Source organism: Anguilla anguilla, chromosome 1 (assembly GCF_013347855.1).
Source record: "Anguilla anguilla isolate fAngAng1 chromosome 1, fAngAng1.pri, whole genome shotgun sequence".
Lineage (NCBI taxonomy): Eukaryota > Metazoa > Chordata > Actinopteri > Anguilliformes > Anguillidae > Anguilla > Anguilla anguilla.
Genome location: NC_049201.1, coordinates 53,651,326 through 53,671,828, shown reverse-complemented (window position 1 = coordinate 53,671,828; position 20,503 = coordinate 53,651,326). Strand labels below are relative to the sequence as shown.

Sequence of the window (20,503 nt, the reverse complement as noted above, 5' to 3'; positions counted from 1 at the left end):
GCTGTACTGATTAAAAACGCAAAGTGTTTAACAAATCGTGATTTCACAAACGCCCTGGCCTCTAAAACGATAATTTTTTAAGTTTAATTGTAGACTAATCTTTTCCACACCAATCTTAAAACATAACAAATACGCATGTTGATTACCACACTTTGTTCACGCCTTTTTATTCATGGAAATCTAAGAACGATAATCCTGCATTATTAGCGGCAGGTGACGTAATCTCTGATCCTCTTCGCGAGACTGTCTGGTTATCGGCAGTTGTTATGGTGTTTCAGGAAACAATAAAGCCGGCAATATCACAGCGGCTCAATGCATAACAGACGAGCCCCACCAGCAGCCAGAAACATAGCGCGGGGTAACATTTTCCAGGAGGGTGATGTCCGGACCCCAATTTGATCATCTTGGGGAAATTTCTCTTGAGTCACCCCATTGCCCACACATCGATTACACGCTGTATTAAAGCAGAAAAGCCCGGGGGTATCAACTTTATTTTATTTGGCTTTCAGAACAAAAGAGATTGCCAAATAAAGAACCGCATACAGGTGACTGACCGTACAGTCATAATAGTCAGGGAAAATTACAGTGAAGCGTAAGACATAAACAGGTTAGTAGGCCTATACAGTACATGCATATTCACGAGTGTTTTACAAAACAAAGAATGCAATCCAGAAATATATGAGATATATATCAAATTCCCCAATTTGCCTCATGCTTTAGGGCGTGTCTTCCCCACTCTGTTATGGGAAAGACGCGCCCAACTCCTCGCCCACTCACCGACAGCAGCACAATTTCCCAATCCTTCACCCACACCAAAATCAGGAGAAATTTTCCCCACAGACTGAGTCACAGCATCCCTTACAATTTAAATAAATAAATAGCTTCTGTTTTATAATGTAGTCTCTGACAGAGCTCATTAAACAGACAAATAAACAAGCATAGAGTGCTTCTAGCAAAGACGCTTATTCTCAATGCAGCAATATTCTGTATGGTGTGAAATTAAATCGTCGGACATGACACAGAACGCAAGACCACATTTGACTGGCTATATCCACGGCACTGTGAAGTATTGTGCACTATTTTGTACCTTTTTTTAATTAAAAAATTGCCACCCATTGCAATGCCCGCCCCAATTTGGAACGGCCAATGGTTTTGAAACCGCAGCCGCATACATTATGCGCGAACCCCACTGCCGATTCGGGAGAGTAAAGGCAATCACGGTTCTCTGCCTAAACTTCAGACTATAGGAAGTGGAGGAAGACAAAAAAGTATATATATAATGGTGAATGTTAGTGGGTGTGGACAGCACAGCCTACACACCACCAATCCTCCTTTTGCAACTTTAATAGCCCATTATGTTTATTACAAGCACCAATGGACAATATACCACGGGAGGCTTGCGCGTGCAAGCGAAGCAGTTTTCAGAGATGTGAAAAGTATTTTGTGGCATGGCCACCATGGCATAGGCGATACCAGCTATTTTTACACCCGACAAGTACGTCTGCAGAAGTGACACCTGTATGCAGGGCTTTGAGGTTCTGTGAGTTCATCTGGGTGACAGTAGGCATTCTAAATTAAATCAAGAAAAACTCTTCCTTTTTGTTTTGCATGGCAAACATCAGGGGACACGGGTTCCACTTTCGAAGGTCCAAGCATGAGTAATTACAAAAGGCTCACATTAAAAAAACAGGCAAGAGAGCTCTGTGAGAACCTCAATATTAGGCTGAAAAGAACAACAGAACCTGTAACGTGTTACGCAAAAGGATAAAGTAAGAGGCCTGGCCAGTTGGCTGCTCCCGTCAAAGGGAGGTGCCTGAAATAGAGACTACACCCATCAACGTCAAATGTAAATCAGCACGGCTGATATGCCCTTTTAAAGAGGCCTAATGCAGACTGGCAGTGGCCCAAGCGGAGCAGACGGGCGGAGGAGGAAGAGTGGGCTCAGAAACGCTCTTCATCTACCTGAGGGCGGGGCGGTGGAGCAGCTCACAGCTCTCCGCCCCTCACCCCGACAGCCCGCAGGCCCGAGCAGCGTTTTAACGCCCGCGGAGAAATCCCGGGCTTCCGAGGGGGCAGTTAAAAAAGGGCGGGGGCTGTGGGGACGGCGGAAGGCCGTAGAGCTGGGAGGAGCAGGCAGGGGGAGACGTGACGTCCCCTTACTGGAAATGAGGTGGGAAGGCGATGACTGTCTTCCTGCAGAGACAGTATTTCTTAAAAAACGCTGGCACCAAATCTGCGGTTGTTGCCCGCGGGCCGGTCTCTTGCAGGGGGGGGGGACTTCTCTACCTCTCTGAACGGCAGCTGTGCTCATGGGTCCCCTGGGGCCACAACCTGGCAGTGACAGACCCTGCGGTTTCAGACCCACCGCTGTCAGGAAACTTGCACTGCGCACAAACCTCAAGGTCCCCACACAGGTTGTGAAATAGTGATTATATTTTTTATTAGAGCGCCATCTACTGGATACGTGGAGCACTAAATGTTGCAAAACATTATTCTATTCAGTGGCAAAAGCACACATGCACAAATACCCACGGTCTCCAAACAAATTCCCACAAACTAAAACACACCTCATACAAAGATAAAGGCATTAAGAGACAGCTGACTTGTCACAGCTACTAACAAAGAAAAAATGGTTTTTAAAAAGTCCTTCAGTCAGAGTCCTGCCTCCATGTGAAATAAATGAAAAGCAGAGCATCTTCTGCTCCCCTTATCAGCACACCACTGCAGCTGTGTTCACAGTTAAGGAGGAAAGAGTGAAGAGAGGCAGCATCACAGGCAAATGTATAAAAAAGCAAATGAAGCGTGTTCTCACAGCAGTTTCACTCATCAAAAAATCATTTAAAGAGAGCCACTCCCCTACTGCCAGGGCGACTCTCTACAAAACTGCTCAGTCTGAGTAAGTACAGAGGCCAGAGAGAGGTACTCTTTCTCTCTCTCACAAGCACAAGCACACACACACACACACACACACACACACACACACACACACACACGCCCTTGTTCCGTTGCTGTGAGAAGAATCTCAAATTCAAAATTCAAACTCAACTTCACACTCAGACTACACAGAAGTTACCAGGGCAAGGGTCCAGAGATACCCTGTTTATAAGTGGACCAAATCAACAGCCTTTTCACACAAAATAAACTAATTAACACAAAGTTCCATTAATGTGCTTGTCTATGTTATCAATTAGTCTACTGCTAGAATTACTAAAACATAAGCATGTAAGAATAAGACCATAGAACTGTTCAACTTCTGGATCAGGTGAGGGCCTGGAACAAAATACTTATTTTGTTCAATATTAAAAAATGTACTTAAGAATACTGCATTATATAGCTTTAACAGGCAGCTGGGTTACATCAGCAACTAATAAGAAGCACAGCAGTGCTCCGTGCTTCAAGAAAAGAACAGAACAATCCAGTAAGGGATTCAAACCCAATCCATCACCCCAGACTCACAGAACAAAGATGTGACATCACACGTGACGTAATACCTGGTATATCCTGAATGGGATGTACCGGAATCCGCCTTCCTCTGTGGGATATTCCATCAGCTTTCTGTTCATGGCCCAAAACTGGTCAAACTTATCTGCAGTAACAAAACACAACAATGAAGGAATGTGACATATTTCGTAGTTCATCTCTGGTATCACAAAACAGAGCAATGAAACAATATTAAGTGTGTCTCTCTTTTCAAGGGGCTTATAACAGGTCAAGGAAACTATGCATTATAACCACTGCATGAACACAAGGAGCCTGTACCATACAGACCATGCACTTTCTAAGCTCACACAGCTGAGATCTCTATCTACATGAGACGCCTGCAAGCGCTGCATCAAGACTCAAACATTCAAACTCAACACCACTCCAGCAAGAAAACAAATTAAATCCTGGAGATCACCATCCTGTAGGTTTTCATTCCAACCCCAACAAAACACACTTTATTCAACAGCTAGAGATATTCTTGAGCTGCTAATTAGTAGAGTCAGGAGCGCACACAGGAAGTCCAGCAGTGAGCACAGGAAGTCCAGTGATGAGTACAGGAAGTCCAGCAGTGAGCACAGAAAGCCCAGTGATGAGTACAGGAAGCCCAGCGGTGAGCACAGAAAGCCCAAGCAGAGGCAGGGGGTGAAACAATGAGACAGGACAGTCTGGGACCTGAGTCAATGCGCAACAGATTGGAGAGCCTGATGCTGAGTGACAGTGAAAACAGGAAGTTACTCATAAAACTTCAAAGTGAGAGCAAAAACAGCCCGAGTTTTGGGGGTGAGTGAATGTGAGATTGATCAAAGAGAACCACAGAGTGACAGTGCTTTCTGGGTGAAATGTGGCGAGGGCTAAATCTAGAGGTGCAGAGGATTCCCTCAAAACTCTACATCACACACTTTCACAGCTAGACCCATTTCATAAATCTTCACACACTTAAAGGGGCAGTCCACCCAAAAAATAAAATAAAGCTATATTTCCACTTACCTGGAGCGCTTTCTAGAAAGCTTGTCAAAATCTAGATATGTGCTACAGCTCACCTAGACACAAAGGACAAACATTGGCCCCGGCAAGGTCCATTGTATTAGGGTGAGGTGCAGTGGATATCTAGAAAACTTGTCTAATTTCAGCAAAAGGACATAAGCGGATATATATTTTTTTTTTTTTGTTTCATTTTTGGGTGAACTGCCCCATTAAAACTGTGCCAAAATCCTAACATTGTAACAAATACAAGGCACCCTCACAGACCTAACCCCAATCACAGTGTGTCTACCCTTACAGTTGTTTCAGACTTCACAGCAAGGTATAAAGTCAGCATTCCCAGTAAGTGTGACAGTAACAAAGCTTAATCGCTTCTTGCACGTGGCTGTTTCCAGTGCAGCTGTCCAATATGACAGCGTACCACCTCCTGCTGTTGACAGTCAGAACTGCACTCTGTAATCCAGGTAAGATGGTAAATGGACTGCATTTAGATAGCGCTTTTATCCAAAGCGCTTTACAACTGATGCCATTCACACACCAACAGTGAAAGGCTGCCATGCAAGGTACCAATCAGCTCGTTGGGAGCAATTAGGGGTTAGGTGTCTTGCACAGGGACACTTCAACACGCCCAGGGCGGGAGATCGAACCGGCAACCCTCCGACTGCCAGACAACCGCTCTTACCTCCTGAGCTATGTCGCCCTAAGACAGGGCCACTTTAAGCCATCCATCTTTAGACTCACTACTCCATAGCACTGTACCAGACAGCACATTCACCTCTACATGGCACTGCCAGTCTTGGGTCTAACCGAGCACAGGGCGTGGGCCCTTCCCAGAGTTAAGCCTCTTAGATTGACTTTACCAGATGCTCATTAACCAAAGAGTCCCAGGAGGGGCTTTGGTGGAAAGAGGTTGCAAAGTTCAGGGGGGGGAGGGAGAAGCCGGCAGAATGGCAGATCGAAGCATGCGGCGAAACCGACATGCCGTCTCTGCGAGCGAGCGCACTTTCGCTCGTGACGGGCCCGTTTCGCCGCTGCAGGTGCGGCGTCCCCGGGGCCGCAGTCAGGGCGAGAGCGGCTGCGACCGTTGGCCCGCGGTCGGAGGCGTGAGGCCGGAGGGAGCGGGGGCGGCGGGGCGGTTTCTGAAAGCGGTTTCACTCCGCACGCTCTCGCCTCTCCCTCTCGGCTCCCGTTTTGACATAATTTTAGCGTTTGAAACTTCTCGCTATGAATTTCCCTTCCAAATGATCTGCTTCTCTTTCTGTGCTCGTCTCTCTCGCTCTCCAATTCTAACTCACAGGACCCAGGCCAGTATTTCACTTTGATTCTGGTGCAAACCACACATCAAGGGCCTCATTTTCTCAGACTTGGATTATGCAATTGCCCATGGAGGTTGTCCAGAGTTCATTAATGTTTCAGGGACATGCCAAGCAAGTTTTGACAATTAAACCCTTGGAAAGAGTTTGGTACTGTGCAAATGTTGGTAAAATACACAGCTATACAAACAGATTGTAAAACTAATCTAAGTCACTCTAGTTAAGTGGGTCTGCTATGTAAGTGTATGGTAATTTCTGCACTGTGTAGAGGATGCTATATGAAGCACTGAGAAAAGTGTTGTTACACTGAATTACATTACTCAGTGAATATTCTCAGCCCATACTATTGGTGTAGTTTTCACAGTGCAGTTGCACTGTAACGGTACATTAAGCCCTGACGCCAGTGGAAGTTAGCAGTGAAATGCACGTGCTACACTCACCATTCTGCAGCCCCATCCACAGCTGCTTGTGATCCTTCCTCTGCATCTCATTGACCACCTGACCCTTGTGTTTCAGGGCGTCTGCCTCCTTGATGCTGGACATGAAATGGGCCTCGATCACAGAGTTCGAGGGGCAGTGAAGCAAGTCTTGCTCAGGAAAGTTCTGCAACCACAAGGGATACTGTAGTCCTGTATCTACAGGGACAAAGATGCTCGAGCCTACACCGGAGTAGCTATCACCACACAGGCAATACTGGCATAAAGTAATAACAATTAAACAACAAAATTTAATTTACAAATTAGTAAAAGTGCATTTGCAGACCTTCAAGATCAATGTTACTAAATGAATATTACTTTATATATGCACAAAACTCCATAGCAGATACATCCAGTTCTCCTCAATTAGGCAATATCCAGTATTGAGGCTAAAATTATTTTAAAGTAATTTTTAAATGATTATTTTTATCTGCATCGCACAATTGTGCACATTTTTTGGCATTATTTAAAATAGTGGATACATGTACTATTCATTCTCCAAATGTAAGAGTACATTTATGGACAATATCTGCAATGCTCAGATTTTGCAATTTAGACAATCTTGAACATAGGATACAACTACTTGCGCATATGATTAGTTATATAACACAACTAGTGTCTACACAGTGGTGTACATTTTTATATTGTGTACTTTGTGATTAAAGCAAATTTTTCATAACTGTATGTATTGCTTAATCTCTCTAACATGATGAGAAGGAGCTGTGTGTTTACCTGCCAATGGATTATTCAGATTGTTGACACACTTCTTCATCAAGGAGAATTCATTAAAACAGGTTAAGACCAATGATCAGATTAAAGGGAAGTTTGATACTGGTAACATCTGGTACCAATGGTCTTTTAGAGAGACACTGTGACAAGACTAAGGAAGACACTTTGTTGGTTTTTGGGGAAGTAATGTTTTGGAGGAGGGTAAAGCATGGCAAGTACCTTGAAATGCACGATGATGCTCCAGGGCAGGGCAGTGTTGGAGGCATGAAGGTCAAAGAGCACGCCGATCGGGTAGTGCCTACAGATCATTCACGTTATCAGTAACAGTAAACACTAGCGGTTTCACATTTACATTGCAATGACAGGAATCTGCCATTTTTGCAACTGCACGCAATTCCACCACGCAATCCCCGCCCTGCACCCACAGAGACTAGCAGATTTACACGGCCCCACGCCCGTGTTGATTTTGGGGTCAAACACAATGCAATGCTGTGTTGTTTCCTCAGCAAATGTTCCCCAAATTTGCCAAGTCAGAAGCTCCTTTGGGTGTCAGTACTGAGGTACAATATTGCCCTCATGTTTTCTGTCTTTTTTAATTTACCTGGGATTGGATGCTACAAATTTTTTGACTTGCCCATTTCATTTTTGTGAATTACATTTGTTAACGTCCGATCATTTGTCAATATACAGCTCTAATTTTGAAAACAAGTGGCTTATTTTGGTGCAGATAACTAGTAACCACTGAACTTCTGTGGTCTAGATTTTGAACTTCCTAAATGTCCTCAACTGACATCTGTGGATTTATTTATAACTGCACTTGAAATAATTTATCTAGCAGCCATTCGTGATTAAAGTGATTTCAAAGCAGACAAAAAATATTTGATTTCTTCTGTTTATGAAATCCAACATAAATCCAAATTTATGCAATTTATGTGCACACAATGATACAAACACAATAATACAATACTGATCCTGCTAAATTATTTTGCCAACTTCGTGTTCTTCCCTTTTCATTGTTGATTAATCGTGGGCCAACGCAGCTCACTGGCACTCCTACCAATAATCGCCTACCTTTCGCTTGCCCTTGTGCACCACCTCGTGGATCGAGAATGTCAATGCAGTTATTGGCTGCGTTGGTGACAGTAAGACTTTTCTGCCACCGGGGGGGGGGACATTAACGTTCAGATCCCAAGTTTACACATGTATGCAGTAAAACTGTCCTCCCTATGACAGACAGACACCTGTCGGAATCATTTACCGAGCTTGGGCCACTTGGGCATCTATCTTCAAATCATAACTATGTATTTTTAACAGGGCTGGAAGGACACGTATTTTCTTATACCACCTACCATTTCAAAGGCGTTCCTTCATACTCAAACCACATCTCCTCCAGGTCTTCTTGTCTGATCACTTTGTGAAAGTGTTTCTTCACTTTGTCTGTAACCAGCGTTAGATAACTGACCCTGGGCAAAAGCAACTGTGGAGACAATACCCAAAATTCATTATACTGGTACTAGCTAGCATGTACTAAGAAATTCGTGAATGAATATTAACAGTCTTCCCAACAGCACACTTAGAATATATGAGCACCACGCATGTATTTTATCGTTTCGTCAGTTATTAAAAATGGGTGGCATCGTCATCAAAGCTAGCCAGCTCTGCGTAAAGCAGAAACAGTGATGAGTCATCATCACAAGTAGTAGCTGGTCGTTTGGGGTGCTCGTATCATTCACTGAATTCAGTGCTAATCCACACTGCGCGCAACGCTCATTCTCAACCGAAAGACATCATCCAGTTGTTTTTGTTATAACAAGTTATGTGGCCAGCTATCACTCAGGCTTTCCACCCTTACATAGAATGGTTCTGCTTCCCTCTCGGTGATTTCGTCTTGGTTGAGGGTGAAGCAGGTGGGGATCCGCCCGAACCAAACATCCCGCAACACGTCCTTGTCATCTGCCATACTTCTGTAACTCCAGGTGGCACATAAAGAATGTCTTCTAGTTACAAACTAACAGACGTTACCTAAAAAATCACACATTGAGACAATATGTACATACCAGTCAATCATGTGCACATATATCAGTAGACAGTTAACAAGTTATCTAGCTAACGTTAACTAACTTTGAGCTATACATGCAGCCAGCTTATTGATGCTGAGTAGCTGGCTAACTTGTCTCGACTCAACCAAGGTAGCCATCGGTCTTGTCTGATGGGTAGTTTGCAGTAGCAATTTAAACGTTAGTCTAACTAGCTTGCCGAATCCAAGTTAATTTTAAGTAACGTCGGATAACTTCGAGTACTGCTTGCTATCAAGTTGGGTAGCTTTTCTATGTATACACAGATTATGTCGACAAGAAACTAGCCAGCAAACGTTAAATATCTTACGCTACGTCTATTTTTTTAACACTAGACTGTCTGGCTAACAAGCTAGCTAGTAACCTTAGATAATTTGTTAGCGAGGACCTGCTGTCTCGCTAAACTAACAACAGACATGGCGTTATAAAATGTAATTTTACTAGTTAGGTATGCTAGCTATAATGCTACTTCAAATGTGATTAACTAGGCCGACTGGAGCTATATTAGCTAGCTTGTTAGCTAGCTAGACATTTGTAAATATGTTAGCAAGCAAGCAAGCTATGAGGTTGTTAGCCACGAGCGAGCTGTTACCGTTGCTGTCTGTTACAGGGAGTGACAACACAACCAGGTATTGATTTGTTTTCACGGTAGCTAGTTAGCTAGATGCCTCACTTTGTGTTGTGTCCGTATCACATCCACCAGCGATGGTAAGAAAAGGGAAGGCCCCGGTGTTGTCATTCGGTTGCTCTCTGAACCTCACCAGCAAAGGAAATTTAGAGAAGGAATGCACTTCAAATGCCAACGTATGAAGGCACAACAGTGTCACCAAGTGGCCGTGGAGGTGCTTGCGTTTTGCCCACGCAATAATATATTGTACGTAAAACGTTACATTCCCTGACCGGGAATCGAACCCGGGCCGCGGCGGTGAGAGCGCCGAATCCTAACCACTAGACCACCAGGGAAGTTGTGTAAAGACTCCTTTGACATAAAATATGAATATATTGACATTGAATATTGAATATTGGCACATTGACTAAATAGTTGCTGTTTAAACAACGCAGTTGCTGCACAAGTGTGACCGCTAACTATCACGTAGTGTCGATTCATGCGGGGGTAACTCTCCTAGAAGGAGTTTCAGGCCCGTAACTGCCTGAAACTCGCTGGCTATCAGTCTGAAAGACATGGTGGAAGTCTGGATTCCGGTACAAAGTAGATTGTATTATCATCCGCATCCCTGTCTTTGGGTGTTGACAGTCAGGCACAAAGACATTTAATGGTTGAAATGTAACACTGAGGAAATGGCAACATATGTAAACATCAGTTTGCATAAGTTGCCGTTGTATATAGTCAAATTAGTCTGTACACTTTGAACAGAGCGTTACATTTAGCACTCAAATTGAATTCTACATGTTGTAATTTGTATTTGTACCACTAGATGGAGTAGCAGGTAATCAGTAGCAAATGGCATTTGCACAGTGAAGTTTGAACTATATAATAAGTGATCACATCAGAATACCAGAGGCAGTTATTATAGTCTTCACTGTATAGTTTAGTCATCAGAAAGCTGGCCTCTTGAATTAAATGTGGCACATTGCTGCTATTCATTATTGAACATGATGCTTTAACACAGGGAGCTCAGTGCCTGCTGGTATTTGGTGAGTTCCCAACAGTATGTGCTTAATTTAAGTGCAAGATTTAACTTAGTCCTGTTTCAAAGAGTTGACTTTGTTTGCTGACTCAAAGGGAACCACCAAAACTTGCAGACACTGTGGGGCCATCCAGAACCTGAGTTTCAAATTAACAATTTAATCTGAGATTAGTATAAAAGCAAGCCTGCATAACTGGGGCAAAGAATTAGAGGAGGTGTAAAAAGGCATTTTGTAAGATCGCCTGAATATATAGTATAATGCTGATCATTAGATTAATTATACTTTGCATGAATTCCAGTTTGTGACTGGAATCAATTAGAAAAGAAATCTGAAACTAACTAGTCCATTGGTGTCTCTTTTTTGTGCTCCATTGTAAATATTATGACAGACTCCTCCCTTTGATCTGCAACCCCTCAAACAAACTTGAAGTTAGCTGAAGTATATTTTCTTGCTTTAGACCCTGAACAGGCACACACATACACACTCAAACACACACACACATACACACACAAACACACACACACACACTCACATACACACTCAAACACACACACACACACACACACACACACCCAAACACACACCCAAACACACACACACACGTGCATGCAGGCACACACGCACGCACGTACGCACATATATTGTATATATAAGTAGGAATTCTTCTAACCTATGTCTTAAGAGCACATGTTTTGTCTACCTAGAATAGATCGTTTTTCCTGTCTACCTTAATTCCCATGAATGGGTGTGGCTTATTGCAAAAATGCTTATGAATTCCACATAACCTGATGGAGCTTGGTGTATGGATGTAGCATGGTGCATCTGGATGTGAGTCCAGCCTACTGCAGGCCCATTACCTAATTTTTCTTCTACATCATGCCTGGTTCTGAGTAGAAGGGCCATGAGAGCTATTTTTATAGCATTTGATAATCAGTAAAGCATATTTCAAAAATGCATTTTATAAACACCAACCTTTCACCACTTAATGCTTCCTAATCATTTAATACGGCTGGAGCTTTTGATTAATTAACTCTGTTTCATAACAGTATATAGCATCAATCTGTCTCATAACACCCTTACAACACTCAGGATTTTTTCTATTCCTCAAATGCTTTCAATTGTTTGCTAAAAGTGGCTGAAAGCTGTGAGGCTGTCAAAAGATTCAACATGTAAATGCTTTGCTAACCATACCTATTGACAGGATGTGTCATATTTTTGCAGAGACATTTTCCTTGCCTTTTGTAGTATTTTGTAGTATAACAGGCATTAATGTTCATGTGATCGTTTGCACAAAGCAATCACAGAATTATGAACACTGAACATAACTGTCGTTTATGACAGAAAAGTCAGGACTGTGTTTACCGAGTACGGATTGTTTGTCCTGTCTACAGTATTTGTTAGATTGCTGTCTCACCTAATGGAATACTCTGGTGGAGCCTAGAGGGGTTCTGATTGCATGCTGATTTTGGTGCTCCTAACCAAATAATCGAGTGAGATGGAAATACTCCGCAATGCATTTCATTTGGAATTTTATTGAATATTAACTCCAGATTAGGTCATGGCATGGCCATGAAATCACATTACCTGTTCCCCTCTTTCTCACACAGGATATGTGATTTTCAGAATTTTCCCGTGTGGGCCGCGGCTGCAGCAGTGTGACCTCTCATCCGTGTGTATGAGTGACAGCGGCTCCCTCCTACTGTGTGTCAGTGGGGTTTCCTGTTTCTGAAAGGATGTAGCAAACAAGCTCACCTCAGACAGGATGTCTGATTGTGTACCAACCACACAATTCTTGGTCAAAATACGCAGGTACAAAATGCCAGCTGAAACTACACAAAAAAAAAAAAAAAAAAATATATATATATATATATATATATATATATAGGAAATGGGAAGTGGGGAGTAATAATCAAGCACAAAAATGTGACCGTAAAGTTACCATACAGAGGGGTTCTGATTGCATGCTGATTTTGGTGCTCCTAACCAAATAATCGAGTGAGATGGAAATACTCCGCAATGCATTTCATTTGGAATTTTATTGAATATTAACTCCAGATTAGGTCATGGCATGGCCATGAAATCACATTACCTGTTCCCCTCTTTCTCACACAGGATATGTTTTTTCCTTCCAACCCTACCTTTTTCTGATCTTGTAGATTTTGAGAAATAGTTTGGAGAAGTCTCATGGTTATAATCTTATAATATTTAGCTTTACAGTATTGGATATTAAGAAGGCACTTACATTACTTTTACCAGTAATTACAGTAATTCCAGTACAGTTTCATAGGCATTGTCATTTAGTTTGCAGGGCTAATTAAGTGATCAATGATTACTCCTTTGGCTCAGCAGTTAAAAAGAACTGCATATGTAATTTAATTGCGGTCTCTGATCAAAGAAATGAGGTAAGTGCACTGCTACAAGCAGTCAGTAATTGCAGCAGTAGTGGTAATAATATTACATGCTCACTGACAGCATTTGTATTTAAAACATAGACGTTTGTATTAATTCTGGCATTGGCAGACCTGCCAACCTTGGGAAAATATTTTGAGTACCACAATAGTCAGTGTAATGCTTAGTTCACATGCTTTCGCACCACTTCACTTTGCACACGACAGTCTGCAAGAGACACAGACACACACACACACACACACACGCACACACACAAGCCTTTCTTCATAATTCTAGTTTTGACTGTAGAAGTGATCAGGCAAAATTGTATAATTTGACTTGATTCTAAAATATCACTTGCATTGTACTGGGCTATATTATGATATACTTGCAAGTCAAAAGTTTGAGTACATCTGCTTAAAACCATTTTTTTCATGATTAATATTTCATTATATGATATGTGTGCTTATACAAACTGATAAGCATAAGTGAATTGCATTCAATTATTTAATAAAAATGGAAATATTTTGTATATTGTAGCATAAAAAAATGGCCATTTCTCATCAAAATTTAAAAGTCTGAAAATTTGACATTTAATTACGACAAAAGGGCTCCTGAAGTGGTCTACATCCTACCCCATTTCTGTGAAATTTTACTATTGCATGTTTTAATAATCCCACTTCAAACTTTCCATGTAATCCAATAGAGGCCAACTGAAAAATATGAAAGTTTGAATAAGAATTTCTCTCCAAATGTAAAAGTTCACAAAATTCTGACACTTGTTCCAGGTAGAAGCGGTCCTGGTCTACAAACTACCCCATTTCTGTGAAATTTTACTGTAGCATTTTTTAAATAATCCCACTTCAAACTTTCCATGTAATCCAATAGACGCCAACTGAAAAAAGTGATTTTTTGGATAAGAATTTCTCCCCAATTGTAAAAGTTCACAAAATTATGACACTTGTTCCTAGCAGAAGGGCTGCTGGTCTACAACCTACCCCATTTCTGTGAAATTTTACTGTAGCAATTTTTAATAATCCCACTTCAAACTTTCCATGCAATCCAATAGACGCCTATTGAAAATAATGAAAGTTTGGACAAGAATTTCTCCCCAAATGAAAAAGTTTACAAAATTCTGACACTTGTTCCTAGCAGAAGGGCTGCTGGTCTACAACCTACCCCATTTCTGTGAAATTTTACTGTAGCAATTTTTAATAATCCCACCTCAAACTTTCCATGTAATCCAATAGACGCCAATTGAAAAAAGTGTTTTTTTTTTTTGGATAAGAATTTCTCCCCAATTTTAAAGGTTCACAAAATTCTGACACTTGTTCCTAGCAGAAGGGGTCCAGGTCTACATCCTACCCCATTTCTGTAAAATTTTACTGTAGCATTTTTTAATAATCCTACTTCAAACTTTCCATGTAATCCAATAGACCACTTCAGGAGCCCTTCTGTCGTAATTAAATGTCAAATATTCAGACTTTTAAATTTTGATGAGAAATGGCCATCTTTTATGTCAATTTTTCAACAGGATTTTATTCATATATTTGTTTATATAGACAGTTTGGAGTTTTATTTGAATATGGTGCAGTGAGTTTTCGTCCACATCATTTCAGATGTGCATTATGTCCTGTTCTCTCATACACACCTGATGCAGTGTTGAGACTATTAGATTTTGAGGAGAAAACAAAATGCGTGTCACTGATCTGTCCATAGTACAGTCTTAAAAGACATGTGAAGTGAACGTAACATAATTTAAAAATAGTTTTTTTTTAATTCTCATTACCACCTTTGTTCAATTTCTCTCTTGATCCGTATCTGTCTCTTAGAAGCAAATTATAGCCTTTGCAAATACGTAAGGAAGACCGCAAAACCGTCCAATCATATAACGCAACCGATTTAAGGTGGACCGGAAAGTTCGAATCGGGAGCTGCGAATCGGAAGCCAACTTCAGCGTCGTGTTAGCCGTAGTAGTAGCTCGCATACGATTTAGCCTCGTTACGAGACGGCTACGGTGTGAATAACTGATGGAGTAATTTAGCTGCAGTAACTCAAACGCTACGGAGACTCCCTGTTATAACTTTGAATCGTGCACACTCTGTTATGTTACATTACAACATAAGTTTCTGTAAATACTTGAAAATGAAAACATATGCTACAATATACAAAATATTTCCATTTTTATTAAATAATTGAATGCAATTCACTTATGCTTATCAGTTTGTATAAGCACACATATCATATAATGAAATATTAATCATGAAAAAAATGGTTTTAAGCAGATGTACTCAAACTTTTGACTTGCAAGTATATCATAATATAGCCCAGTACAATGCAAGTGATATTTTAGAATCAAGTCAAATTATACAATTTTGCCTGATCACTTCTACAGTCAAAACTAGAATTATGAAGAAAGGCTTGTGTGTGTGCGTGTGTGTGTGTGTGTGTGTCTGCGTGTGTGTGTCTGTGTCTCTTGCAGACTGTCGTGTGCAAAGTGAAGTGGAGTGAAAGCATGTGAACTAAGCATTACACTGACTATTGTGGTACTCAAAATATTTTCCCAAGGTTGGCAGGTCTGCCAATGCCAGAATTACTACAAACGTCTATGTTTTAAATACAAATGCTGTCAATGAGCGTGCAATATTATTACCACTACTGCTGCAATTACTGACTGCTTGTAGCAGTGCACTTACCTCATTTCTTTGATCAGAGACCGCAATTAAATTACATATGCAGTTCTTTTTAACTGCTGAGCCAAAGGAGTAATCATTGATCACTTAATTAGCCCTGCAAACTAAATGACAATGCCTATGAAACTGTACTGGAATTACTGTAATTACTGGTAAAAGTAATGTAAGTGCCTTCTTAATATCCAATACTGTAAAGCTAAATATTATAAGATTATAACCATGAGACTTCTCCAAACTATTTCTCAAAATCTACAAGATCAGAAAAAGGTAGGGTTGGAAGGAAAAAACATATCCTGTGTGAGAAAGAGGGGAACAGGTAATGTGATTTCATGGCCATGCCATGACCTAATCTGGAGTTAATATTCAATAAAATTCCAAATGAAATGCATTGCGGAGTATTTCCATCTCACTCGATTATTTGGTTAGGAGCACCAAAATCAGCATGCAATCAGAACCCCTCTGTATGGTAACTTTACGGTCACATTTTTGTGCTTGATTATTACTCCCCACTTCCCATTTCCTATATATATATATATATATATATATATATATATATATATATATATATATATATATATATTTTTTTTTTTTTGTGTAGTTTCAGCTGGCATTTCGTACCTGCGTATTTTGACCAAGAATTGTGTGGTTGGTACACAATCAGACATCCTGTCTGAGGTGAGCTTGTTTGCTACATCCTTTCAGAAACAGGAAACCCCACTGACACACAGTAGGAGGGAGCCGCTGTCACTCATACACACGGATGAGAGGTCACACTGCTGCAGCCGCGGCCCACACGGGAAAATTCTGAAAATCACCTACCGCGCTAAATTCCCTGACATCACAGGAGCCTAGCTTTGTACATGCGGCTGCACAGACACCAAAAAACCTAGCGGATACATTTTCCATACATAAACGCGGTAAAAAAAAAATGTGTGCAGACAGGAATCCCGTGAGCTGCGTATGTGGGATGTTGAAGGCAGTGCTCATATTGCCCTGTATAAACGAGCTGTTGCAAGATTATTTTCCTTACTGCAATCTGTGTTGTGTGAGATGTAAGCCAGTGGGCTGCACTGGCCACAAATCACAATATGTTTTACACAATAGTTTTTGCCATTTACACAAAATTGTTTTACTTCTGCTCAATGTGATTTGGTGTATCAGTGTTGATAAAATTACCAGACTAAAATATTCATGTCCGTCGATCAGAGAGTGTGTATTCAATTTCTCATTGAAAATTTCCTGTCGGGAGTATAATAACTATTTCCATAACTGTTACATTATGCTGGTGCAGAATTCAGTCCAGTACATTAGTGTTGATTCTGCTTAAATGTGCCACTGGAATAGGAGGTAATGACAAACTGAATTTTCAGGGGAGATAACAGCTAGGATGGACGTGGTGACATTAAATTATCCTATTAAAGACTGCAATGTTTTAACAGTGCTTTTTAGAGCCAGACCAGGTCCAAAGTGCATGAGTCCATGTGTTCCACTCCATTTGTGCTTATTGTAGCATGTTAGATCCATCAGTTGTCTCCCTGTCCTGATGTGCTTAAATTGGAGGTTTTCAGTACGAAACATCTCTGTTGAAAATCTGAAGTGATGTTAATCCATTTCAAATTAAATGCGAACTGCATTGGTGCATGTCTGTGTTTCCCATCTTTGGATAAACAATAATGTTTATCAATAATATGTCTGAAAAACTGTACAGAATTTGTGGCACTCAGAGGAGGTTATATTACCATCTACCTTCCATCAGTGTCCTCATATTTACAGTTTTTTTCTTGAGGCACAATTCTGTTCTTTTAAAGTTGAATAAAAAAACAAGCGCAGCATCTTAATTTTACTGGCACAACCTTTTTCTTTTTTCTTCTTTTTCTTGTGCTCATTGTTTTAGGTAACACTTGAATATTATTGAAGATTAAATTGAAGTACAAGTGTCTGTCATTGAGGTTAAGACTGAAAATAAGAGTGAAATGAAAATAGGAGGTGGTAACAGTGACATTAAGACTGTACGTACTTTATTTTCCTCTGGGGGTTTGTTTCTTGAACAGGTTTAAATGTGTGGGGACAAACTCCCCGCTGTGGTCTTAGCTGAATCATCTTGCCCTACTTTGCCTTCCACAGCATTAACTGGAGGTGGAAAGTGGGTCAGCAGCCCTCTGCCATCACTCATTTAACGACCCGTAGCAATTACACGGCCACAGGGCATTAAACACGCCCTTCATTCCATTATTAGCAAGGTCATTACATCATGAATTGAGGCGGCGTTTTTTAACTGCACTCTCAGGAGAAAGTGTCAAGAGGCAGGTGGGTTATTTCCCATCTTTAGCTGCTCTTGGATTTGGCTGAGGTTTGTTGGCGCTGGTTCTTAGCAGCAGCCATTGTGCTTTAAAGTCTGTGTTTTCTCACAGTCATACATTTTGGAACTTCTTTTTTTCCAGAAATGAATGATCTAATGAGCAGGATTTTTCGCTAAGCTTGTTGAACATGTGAATATGTCTTTTGCTCTCTAAAAGCAAATGCACTTTTGACTGGAGGACAGGAGAACTTGAAATTAATCAAACATAAAAGAGTGTTTAAATCAGCCATATAAATCCACTGTGACAAATCTCAGCCCTTAATTTTTCTTTCTCTTAGTTTCAATTTCCCATGCTTTATTTGATGACAGTTCATAGACCGGACCATACACAAAACAGAAACAACATAATAGTGGGTCACACTTTAGATAAGACATTTTTTCTGTTTCATACACTGATATAACCACCAGCTTAATGTGGCAGCCAAAATGATTGGATAAGCGCAGGAGGGATGGTGGAATTAAACAATAGCTACGGCGCAACAGGCTGTGCTGCATCGTAACTACTCACCACTTCCCCGTTAAACATGAATTGGCCAAGCTGCCAGTAAGAGGATGTGGCTAATCTGCCAGAAAGATGAGATATCCTTTAGTAATTTTTGAAGTTACATGGAAGTCAAACTTCTAAAAAAAAATTTTTTTTAGATTCTATAACAGACCAAAGCTTTAGATCTTTATCTGGCCAACGGTGGGAAAGACAGACATAATGGTTGACACACACACACACACATACACCTATGACTTCTGCATCTGTTCTGTGTGCTCATACGCATAGTGCCCTACACTAGCACTGTTGATTAACAATGAAAATCAGTGTTAGCTTACATTAGTTTCCAGAAAGGCTATGGGTATAAGTCATCTGAAGTCAGTGTTTCTAGTTTGCTGTCCACTGGTTAAAATAAATGCAGGTATAAATAATCCTTGCATGTAGAATAATTAGCATCTAATTTCACTCTGTGTTTCTTTTTATGTATTTAAACCACTAACCAAATATTCATGAAACTCAGGTGTGTTAAACGTTTAAATTATAAGCGTTTGCTCAGGGGGTGTTACAGATTTGACAGTCAAATGTATAACATACCCATCAAAATAATCTTTAACATATGATGCAATGAGTGTGCTACCACGTGTGTATGAGTTACAGCTGTAAATTATGTGTTGTAAGCTACTGTATGAGTATAGGTTACAGGTGTGTTAAGCATGGGTGTATGAGTTAGAGGCGTGTTAGTTACCGGTGTATGTATGCCTTACAGGTGTAAAAAGCTGTTAGAAGTGTGTGAAACAAGTGGGAAAGTTATTGGCTTTTAAGATGTTGCTATACATCCTCCTGTGTGAAGTTGGCATGGCCAGAACCGATTGGACCGCAGCCTAGGATTGCATCTGAAATTTCTATAGTAATATCCTTCCTTTCCTTCATCTGATCTATAGAGCAAAGACAGGTGAAGGCAATGTGGGAGAGTAACCACTGTCACTTCAGAATGAAGGAAGGGAGGGAGTTTGGATGGGTCTAAGGCTTTAAGTTAATATGCATGCACACACACTGTGTGTGCCAAATACAGTGCGTCATACCCAAGCCAGTTACAGTACGTACCTTCCACAGACATTAAATTGTAGAGACATGTAGAGTCTATAAAAAAAAGATTAGGATGTAGGAAGTAGCCAATCCCAGAGTCCTATATTTTAATGAACAGTGTGAGGCAGATGGGGCTTGTTAGACTGGTTCAGGTACATGAAATGCATGATGTGTGCCCTGCTGCAGGGCGTATTCTGATCATTACTAACCTCACTTGTAAATAACAAGGCTCTCCTGTGTCACAGCTATTCTACAGGATTCAGATCTGCAAGCTAGATGAACACATTATTCACCTGAAAAATGTTGCTCATGCCAACAATTTCCTCTTCCTCTGGTTAATGGTGGTCTAGACAACATTGTGGACTCGGCCGATGTGTGGAGCAGTGGTCATAGCATCGTTTTATGTATATTTGCTAGAACAACATTGCTCCTGTAGTTTCATATAACAATTATTCTGTGTTGTTTGACACGCATAAAGAGAAGGGATTTACACCCAGATACTGTAACATATAACATTCTAACAGTGTTGAGCTGGGGTTGTAACAATGTTACTGTTCAGTGACATTTAGGAGGAAACAGGCTGACTGAAGTCTATTTCACTCAGTTTTGACCTCCAAAAACAATTAAATTTACCAAGATTTTCGATTGGCAGTGGTTTGTCAAAACATATGAGTTCATGTATATGAATGCGTAAGTGAAAATGCATGTGTATGTGTACCTGCATGAATGTGTTTGTGAGACTGTGTATGTATGCATTGCATGCATGAGTGTGTGCCTACACATACT

The 20,503-nt window shown here is 40.8% G+C and overlaps 1 protein-coding gene and 1 non-coding gene across 5 annotated transcripts in view; both read right to left on the bottom strand.

The window, feature by feature from the left end:
- The window catches only part of atg5 (ATG5 autophagy related 5 homolog (S. cerevisiae)), a 31,817-nt gene extending 21,953 nt beyond the window's left edge, over nt 1-9,864 (bottom strand). The window contains exons 1-6 of one of the 4 annotated variants that reach the window (XM_035434870.1): nt 9,731-9,864; nt 8,835-9,004; nt 8,332-8,459; nt 7,202-7,280; nt 6,218-6,380; nt 3,492-3,586 (exon numbers count right to left, since the gene is read on the bottom strand). In XM_035434870.1, coding sequence (XP_035290761.1) covers nt 3,492-3,586; nt 6,218-6,380; nt 7,202-7,280; nt 8,332-8,459; nt 8,835-8,942 — 573 coding nt within the window. In that variant the 5' untranslated portion in view covers nt 8,943-9,004; nt 9,731-9,864. Of the gene's footprint in view, nt 1-3,491; nt 3,587-6,217; nt 6,381-7,201; nt 7,281-8,331; nt 8,460-8,834; nt 9,005-9,649 lie in introns of all 4 variants that reach the window. The other 3 variants (XM_035434887.1, XM_035434877.1, XM_035434860.1) reach the window with 3 other exon arrangements.
- Nucleotides 9,865-9,948: 84 nt separating this feature from the next.
- Nucleotides 9,949-10,020, bottom strand: trnae-cuc. Its single transcript has one exon. It is a non-coding gene; the product is annotated as a tRNA-Glu (tRNA).
- Nucleotides 10,021-20,503: the final 10,483 nt, after the last annotated feature.